At 32.8% G+C, this 9,244-nt stretch overlaps 2 protein-coding genes across 2 annotated transcripts; one reads left to right on the top strand and one right to left on the bottom strand.

Annotated features, from left to right (window-relative positions):
- The first annotated feature begins 529 nt into the window (after positions 1 to 529).
- Positions 530 to 6,471, top strand: LOC105434920 (pentatricopeptide repeat-containing protein At3g26782, mitochondrial). The gene is made up of 4 exons (XM_011653283.2): positions 530 to 1,197; positions 2,023 to 2,506; positions 3,295 to 5,433; positions 6,170 to 6,471. The coding sequence occupies exons 1-3, from the start codon at positions 746 to 748 to the stop codon at positions 4,336 to 4,338; spliced, it is 1,980 nt and encodes a 659-aa protein (XP_011651585.1). The 5' UTR covers positions 530 to 745; the 3' UTR covers positions 4,339 to 5,433; positions 6,170 to 6,471.
- LOC105434918 lies at positions 4,601 to 6,175 on the bottom strand. The gene is made up of 2 exons (XM_031883307.1): positions 6,038 to 6,175; positions 4,601 to 5,543 (listed from the first exon to the last, which is right to left on the bottom strand). Exons 1-2 carry the CDS (start codon positions 6,123 to 6,125, stop codon positions 4,792 to 4,794), a joined length of 840 nt encoding a protein of 279 aa, XP_031739167.1. The 5' UTR covers positions 6,126 to 6,175; the 3' UTR covers positions 4,601 to 4,791.
- Positions 6,472 to 9,244: the final 2,773 nt, after the last annotated feature.

Genomic DNA, 9,244 nt, shown 5'->3' with positions numbered 1-9,244 from the left:
ATTTATCACACTCCATGACGCTTACTATTATTGCATGGTAAGAATTTAATATAATTTATTTTCTAATTGTATAACATGCATAATATTTAATTACATTATTTGTGATTATACAAAATAATTTTGTCCAAGACATACATAATTACTCGATAGAACATGATTTACAAGATTTGAGTTCAATGTATGACCAGACCTTGGTAAATGAAGAACATATTATTCAGCAGACAAGACAACTCAATGTTGTAGACATAGATCGAAGGCGTGTTGAATAAAGACGATGACGATAGGGTAAGGATGTTGTAGGAGATCAGAATCATGGTCAGTTCGTAAATCACCCTATTTTTTAACCATAGTTTGCCTTTCTCTCTTATTTTTGTCATATGTTTTAAATGAACCCTATTTTTACAAATCTTTTAAAAAGAAACGTTAGTCCCAAATAAATTGTTAAAAAAGAAAAGAGGATAAAAAAAATTGTAACTAGTAAAAAAAGAAAAAAGAGAAGAGTGGAGCATCCATAACAATATTTCATAATTTAATTTTGGAGGAAAGGTTACAAAATTTGAATTCTAAAACAAAGGTAGGTCAAGTAGTAGTTCGTATGAAGCTTTTATCTAATTAATAGGTCATGGCGCTGTCCAGTCTTCTCCCGGGAAAATTGAACTGGATCTGCTTGCTGCCAACGAGAAACAAGAATTATGAAAACGAAAGCTAAGGAGAAACAATAAATCTTCTACTATATGATTTGAGAATGGGAATCCCAAATCAACGTTCAATCAAATTGGTCTTCCATTTGAAACTCTGTTGGCGCCAATACTCAACCAGTTCCAATCTTGCCACTTGGTTCTACAAATACGTTGATAAATCAAATGTCCATTCATGGAACTCTGTCATCGCCGATTTGGCTCGCGGTGGCGATTCGGTTGAAGCTCTTCGAGCCTTCTCCTCCTTGCGGAAGCTGGGCCTCATTCCCACTCGCTCCTCTTTTCCCTGCACCATCAAATCCTGTTCTGCTCTCTGCGATCTTGTCTCCGGCAGGATGTCTCACCAGCAAGCTTTTGTCTTCGGCTTCGAAACTGATCTCTTCGTCTCCTCCGCCCTTATCGATATGTACTCCAAATGTGGCCAGTTGAAGGATGCACGTGCACTGTTCGACGAAATTCCCCTTCGAAACGTCGTATCTTGGACGTCAATGATTACCGGGTAATCTTGTAATTCATGCTCTCAGAAAGCTTACGTCAATAGAATGAGTGAAGTTGAACTTTTATTCTGATTCTTAACTCTATCTCCACTTCTAGAGTTCGAACTCAAGGCCTATCATGTTAAACCGTCACTGCACCTACAAATTTTAGCTGATAAGTTACTAAAGACGTGATTCATTTTCTTTATACGTTTCTTCACTTGTTAAGCTACCACTTAACTTGAAAATTGAAGTCCTGTTCACAACCGTTTGATATTCGAAAATTAAGCTTATAATCACTATTTCCATCAATATGTTCCTTTGTTAATCCTTTAAGGGTATTTTCAAAATCCAAGCAAAGTTTTGAAAACTAAAATTATTTTTTAAAAACTTCTTCTTTTTTTTTTTTTGAATTTGGCAAAGAATTCAATGTCTGTTGAGTTAACATGAAAGCCCTTTTAAAGATTCCGTGAAAAAACAAGCATGTCTTTCAAAAACAAAAATGTTAATTGGTTATTAAACGTGACATAAAGTTAGTATTTATGCTATCTTTTATTCGTACTCTTAATTCTTAGTTTTCAACATTTGAGTTTGGACACATGACCATCAATACATGACTTCCTCCTACTTGCTAAGGGGTTGTATAAATTTAGTGTTTTGCTCATATTCTCAATACTCTTCTCATATGTAGGTTTGAAATTAGATAATACCCACCAAGTGAAAATCAATTGAAGAGGAATTAATATTCTAGTAGCTCTAGCGACTCAGATAACCATTCTAAATCGCCAAGCATTATTTCAGTTGGTAGATCCGAGCAAATTATAATCTTGAATTCATACTCTTTGCAGTTACGTCCAAAATGAGCAAGCAGATAACGCATTGTTGCTTTTCAAAGACTTCCTGGAGGAAGAAACAGAGGTTGAAGATGGCAATAACGTGCCTCTTGATTCAGTTGTCATGGTTTCGGTTTTATCCGCCTGTTCTCGTGTATCTGGGAAGGGGATTACTGAAGGAGTTCATGGCTTCGTGGTAAAGAAAGGCTTTGATGGGAGTATTGGAGTTGGAAACACATTGATGGATGCGTATGCAAAATGTGGGCAGCCTTTGGTTTCTAAAAAGGTGTTTGATTGGATGGAAGAGAAAGATGACATTTCTTGGAATTCAATGATTGCAGTGTATGCTCAAAGTGGGTTGTCTGGGGAGGCTTTGGAAGTTTTCCATGGAATGGTGAGGCATGTTGGTGTTCGTTACAATGCAGTGACACTATCGGCTGTTTTGTTGGCTTGTGCTCATGCTGGGGCATTGAGGGCTGGCAAGTGTATTCATGATCAGGTGATTATAGTTCTCAATCATTAAATTTTTGGTTTATATCTTATTTGTCTTATGAAGTATCCATTTTAGAAAAAAAAGAATCTTGTTTGTTTTATTAGTGGTTGGTAAAACTTACCTTGGTTAATTTTCCATAGAAACCTTATTTTTAGTTCAACAAATGCAAAAAAGAGAGATCAAACCATCGACACTTGGGTTCGTAATTGGTGGTTTATTCAATGAGCTATACTTGGATTGGCTAGACCATTATAATTGATAGTTAGGTACATTTTTTTTCCATTTATTGAAGATTGTAAGTAGATTAATTATGCATGATATGGACACATATTAGGATTTTGGATCACTTATAAAATTGGTTAATCAAAGTTGTCAAAATCTATCCCATTTAAACTGACTGACTATTTCTCATTCCTTCATTGTTTTACCGGTAAACACACTTCAGACCAGTTTTTATTTATGTATGATTATTATTAAATAAGAAACAGAGACTATAGCAAAAGAACAGAAGAGAACAACCTAGGGGCAGAGTTTGAGACTACCCCCCGAGCAGATTGGTTTAGTTGAGACTGATTAAACGAAATTGATTAGATAGGTTTAGTTGGTTTTCAATGTGTGCCAGAGGAGTTGAAGACCCAAGATATGAATTTGAGCCATTTATTGTAATAAAATTTGTCTGTCAATGTTGCAACTCTTGGTATTATCATTAGTCTTTTTTCTCCATTACTAGCTGCTTTAAATCTCATAATCTCAGTACGAACAAATAATAATGTTTAATCTGCTGATTCATGTAGGTGATAAAGATGGATTTGGAGTATAATGTGTGTGTTGGAACCTCCATAATTGACATGTATTGCAAATGTGGTAGAGTTGAAATGGCAAAAAAAACTTTTGATCGTATGAAGGAAAAGAATGTTAAGTCATGGACGGCCATGGTTGCTGGTTATGGCATGCATGGCCGTGCCAAAGAAGCTCTCGACATCTTCTACAAGATGGTTCGGGCTGGAGTGAAGCCAAATTACATCACTTTTGTATCAGTTCTTGCTGCATGCAGCCATGCTGGTTTGGTGGAAGAAGGCTGGCACTGGTTTAATGCCATGAAGCATAAATATGATATTGAGCCAGGTATCGAGCATTACGGTTGCATGGTTGATCTTTTTGGACGTGCAGGATGCCTCAATGAAGCTTACAATTTAATCAAGAGAATGAAGATGAAACCTGATTTTGTTGTCTGGGGCTCTCTTCTTGGGGCTTGTAGAATCCACAAGAATGTGGACCTTGGCGAGATTGCTGCTCAGAAATTGTTTGAACTCGATCCAGATAATTGTGGGTACTATGTTTTACTTTCTAACCTCTATGCAGATGCTGGAAGGTGGGCTGATGTTGAAAGGATGAGGATGCTAATGAAGAACCGTCAATTGGTTAAACCACCTGGCTTCAGTCTGGTTGAACTGAAAGGCAGAGTACATGTTTTTCTGGTTGGAGATAAAGAGCATCCTCATCATGAGATGATATACAAATATTTGGAGAAATTAACCTTGGAGCTTCAAAAGATAGGCTATGTGCCAAATATGACCTCAGTTCTTCATGATGTTGATGAAGAGGAGAAAGAAATCATTTTAAGAGTTCACAGTGAGAAACTTGCTGTTGCCTTTGGAGTGATGAACTCTGCTCCTGGAACAACCATAAACATCATTAAAAATCTTAGGGTCTGTGGAGACTGTCATACTGTCATTAAGCTAATTTCTAAACTCGTTCATCGAGACTTTGTGGTCCGAGATTCAAAGAGATTTCATCATTTTAAGGATGGGGTGTGTTCTTGCGGGGATTATTGGTGACACTTAATTAAGGACTTGATTAAGTACTTTGAATTGATTTGATTTGATCAGATCGTAAAGAACGAAGCACATGAATGCTCTGGAAAGAGTCTAGTTACATTTTACTGGGTTTCCTAAGATCAAAGCTTACCAGTCGTAGGAAGGATTGCTTCCTAAAAAATTCTTACTAGAAGGGTTACATGCAGCTGAAAGCTACTCTACATACTATTTTCTGCTTAATTATATTTATCAATGTACTGAATGCACAGAAGAACGAAGCATCTGAACTGTAACTGAGCCTGGGATTGAATATCAATCTTACTAAACATGACATATGCTCGAAAGAAATCAGAAAAGAGCCAGCTCCATCGACTAGCTCTTCAACTTCAATTAAAATTTCAATTTCAGATTACAGGATTGAGTGTGCTTGGATTGAATGTTGAATGATCTATTGCTGAGCCACTGAAATTCAGGTCAAGAACAACCTCGCATCAATAATTTGTTTGAAATTGCTGCTGCTAGTCGTGAAATTGGGGACTGATATGGCTTCAACTTTTCTTTTGTGAATCTGAGAGCACTCTGGAGGGCCCTGTTCTCACTCTTGAGGCTTTGTATCTGTTGCTGAAGTTCTTTAATGGCTTCTCTCTTTTCATTGTTTCTCCTAGTTAACTCCTCCTGATGATGCAGATTTTCCTCCATGAGCATTGTCACTTGTGAGTTTAGTTCAGTCCATCTGCTCTCCCACCTATCAATACCCACTGATGGATGTACATCTTTGACCTGTCGTATGTCAAGCTCGTTCATCTTTGTTTCAGTTTTATCTATTTCAGCATGACCCGTGATTCTTCCATACATTGTATGGGCATCAACTATTTTTTCAGAATTCTGACTACACAGCTTACTTGAGACAACCAATTCATCTCTTAGCTTGATCAGGAACTCTTCGCTGAAGATGTCATATTTGTCTTTCTGGTTGTCATCAATTGCAGCAGACTTCATATCTAGACTTCTGAAATTGCATTGAAATATCTCGGCATCAGAAGGCGAAGACAACGAGGAATAGAGAGTGTTCACAATTATGAACTTTAAACAGTCATATTTTTCAGCCAAGGCTTGGTAAGTTCTGTTGTACTCTTCAAGCATGTATTTGATTTCTAGGTTTCTGTTTCGGAAATGCCCATCTTCTTCCAAAAGGGTCACTATTGCCTTCATTTTCTTGTTTATGTCTGTTACAGTTGGAAGTGGTTAATATTTCAGTCAACAAAAGATACTTCATAGCCTAAATAACAAATTTTAGTCTTTGGTTTCTTAGTTTTGAAGTATTTGTGAAAACTAAATGCATTAGACTTTCATCCAGTTTAACTGATTCATCTATTTTAAACTCAATTTATTTAAGAAAGGAAGTTCATCCATTTGAATACCAGCTCATTTTATCTCTACCACATCTAGGAAAATACTTTTTCTTGTCTCTCTTTTTCTTGTACAACTACATTAGTCTGGAGATTTTAAACTCCGACCTCAAGAAAAAAAGTATATCAATTACCCACCGAGCTATACTAATATTAACATTTAGAAAAATACATCTAGTCTAGTAATACTAGAGTCAATTTAACCAAACCACATGGACTAGATTGAAATGAACCATATGCCAACCGTGATATCGAAACGGTCATTTAACCTACGTTAGAGTTAAAGAGAACGAGAGAGAGAGAGGAAAAACCTGAATGAGTAATGTGAAGGGTGGAGGAATGAAGAGGACTGTCAGAGCTGCTTGTATCTGTTAAACAAAGGAGGCTTTGTTTTTCCATTGCAATGTGTTTCTAATTGTTCTGTTTCTTCTGAATGGGAACAGGGGGAACTGAATTGGGAGTAAGAAAATAGAAGCAACAAAGAAGGCAGAGGGAAAGCTACAAAGCAGCAGGGTTTTAGAATAATAGAAGGCTGAAAATGGAGGTAATGAATCTCTTCCATTTCCTTTAAAAGATTCCATTTTTTATACAAATTAAATGAGAAACTTATTGCCCTCAATCCCATTCTTGATACGCTTCTTTTATTGCTTTGCAAGACAATAAAAAAATATCCGTTAGTCTCTAAAGAAATCTCTATAGCAAATTGTCAGTTTTCTTAGCTGAAATATATTTGATTCCTCCGTTCTCTATTTTCGTTATCTTTTGTTTTAAGACAAAAGGTTTCTATTTGTTTTTTACGATATGTGGGGAGGCGAATCATCGAGGCCACGATAATAAAAACCTCATTTTGCTACAAAAGTTCTGATTTTATCCCACTCAAGCTTAAATTTGAATAACTTTTCATTCTATCCCACCCACCCGATATTAAATTTTGATAAGTTGTAACATTGATAGATGTTTAAAAGTGTCAATCACAATTATATTTTATTTTATTTATAAATATTTTCAACCGTTATATTATTTAAAACAATCACAAAAGTTGTTGTTTGGTTTAAGGTTTTATGGATCATTGGAAATAAAAGATGTCTCAAAATGGAATACGTGGAAATAAAAATAAAAGATGTCATTTAAGATCACATTGTTACATTGTTGAGTTGTGCATGGAAAATGTTATCAAAATTTTATGGACAAACAATATGTTTAAATTTAATTTATTAAATTTTATGGACAAACAATATGTTTAAATTTAATAGATTAATGGAAAAAATATTTTTGCTTCCTACAAAAATTAAATGTATTTATTGTTAATTATTTTTTCTATCGAGAATAAATAGTTTTTTTTTCTATTTTTGAAAAAACTTCTTAAATCTTTTTAAGAAATTTATAATTAGAATTAAAGAGTTCTTTAACAATATAACAAAATATTTACACTATAGAACAATTTTAAAAATAAAAAAAAACTCACAAATCCACATTAAAAAATACTAAAAATGCCCTTGTAATATATTTGGTACACGATTTTATATCCAGATCGTTTAGATTTGACTACACTATCACTCAAATCGAAACAATTTTTTAAAGATTCTTTTGGTACTCGTCTACATTTGGCTATTGTTTGTTATGTTCTTTTGTACTTGTTTACATTTGGCTATTCTTTGCTATGTTCTTTTGTACTCGTTTACATTTGTCTATTCTTTGTTACACGTTAATTAGATTTGGCTACCTAAATCTAACAATTTTTTTCATTTTTTTCAAGATTATTTGACACACGTTTAGATTTGATTGTTTTTTATCATTTAGATTTTTACATTTGATTATTCTTATCGTTTAGATTTTGGTACCCAAATCTAAATACCTAAATTTAAATAGTTTTTTCAAGATTTTTTTTGTATACAATCGTTCAGATTTTGGTTGGTTTTTAAAGATTTTTTGGTACATGATTGTTTGGTCAAATTTAAACAACTATCAACATCCTAACAATTATTTTTAAAATCTTTTATATTTGATACACAATTTTGAACAACTAAATAACAGTTTGGAAAAAAAAAAGTTTCAAAAGAAGTAAAGAAAAATATGATTGAAAGGAAAAGAAAAATTGCAAAATAAAGAAGACGAAAAAGAACGACAAACCTGACATACTTTTTATTTTGTTAACTGGTCATAAATATTTTGATGTTTGTTATATTTATGAAAATTTACCTAAAATTAACTCATCAATATATTTAATAAACATAACATTAATTATAATTGATCATATTTATAATTAATTAAGTTTATAGTCCATCATTTCAATTTAATTAAATAATATAAGAAAATAAAGTTTAATATAACATTTTTTTTTCTTTTTTACTAATACGTGACAGGAGCATTCTTAATTTTTTTTAAAAAAAATTAAAGTTTTCAAGGTATTTACTGTTTTTATAAGATATTTTCTAAAAAAAATTTATTCATTTGAAAGTATAAAAAGTTTATGGATAATTTTTTAAAATAAAACACTAATCATTTCCAATTCAAACTAATGGTAAATATATATTTGTTAATTATACTTCAAAGTTGGAAAATACTTCTGAAACTTTTGATAGAATATTTTTACACTCTATATAAATTTCAAGAACATTATATATATAAATTTCAAGAATATTATATTACCAATGAGAGTAGTACAACATTTAAGGCATCTCTACAAAATCTAATAGAGTGGAAGAATAGATAGATAAACACCTAATAGTAATTTGTCACCAAAAGTTAGAAACTATATTTGCCAAATTACAAAAAAAAAAATGTCCATGAACTTTATAATTTATACAAAAAATATTCAAAGTTTAAAAATGCTCATACACTTTTAAAAATGGTTACAAGCAATACCCCTATCTTTAGTTTTGGATAAAAATCGTTAAAGTTTTGTTTCAAAAATATCCTTGAAATATTGAAAATGTTTCATAAATACGTTTGAGCTTAAAATGAGTTAAAAAGTACTCTGACTAATCCAAATTTTATACCAATTTTTTAACTTAAATTTTAAGTTAAAACCATGATCTTAAATTTATGTCCATGCATGTATGAAGTTCATGAACTGACATCTACATATAAGATGGACCGACCTCTGAATTATAATATCCTATACCGATCGTCGAATCATAATATCTTTAGTCAAACGCTAACATCATCATCATCGAACTACCATAACTAGTTTAACTTTGTGTTTGCGTGTTATATAACGGAAGACATTGAAAGAAGATTTTGGTAGAGTCATTAAAGATGCAAAGTGGTTTTGGAAAAGTATGTAAGAATTAAATGGAGAGCATACAATTGCAATACAAGTAATAGAATCACAAAAGACATTAAGCAATTGTAAAGAAAATACAAATGGGTAATAAGCTACCAAAAAGAATCCTTCAAAAGAATTGAGAAGAAAATACCCAACTTACCAAATGTAGCATAATGTAAGTAGGGGTGTTGCTAACGTTAGATCATCATTTTTCAACGACCGTCATTGTCCACTTCTGCTATCATCTAGA

The sequence above is a fragment of the Cucumis sativus genome, chromosome 3 (genome assembly GCF_000004075.3).
Source record: "Cucumis sativus cultivar 9930 chromosome 3, Cucumber_9930_V3, whole genome shotgun sequence".
Lineage (NCBI taxonomy): Eukaryota > Viridiplantae > Streptophyta > Magnoliopsida > Cucurbitales > Cucurbitaceae > Cucumis > Cucumis sativus.
Note: the sequence above shows the minus strand (reverse complement) of the source record. Positions and strands in the feature narration are given on the sequence as shown.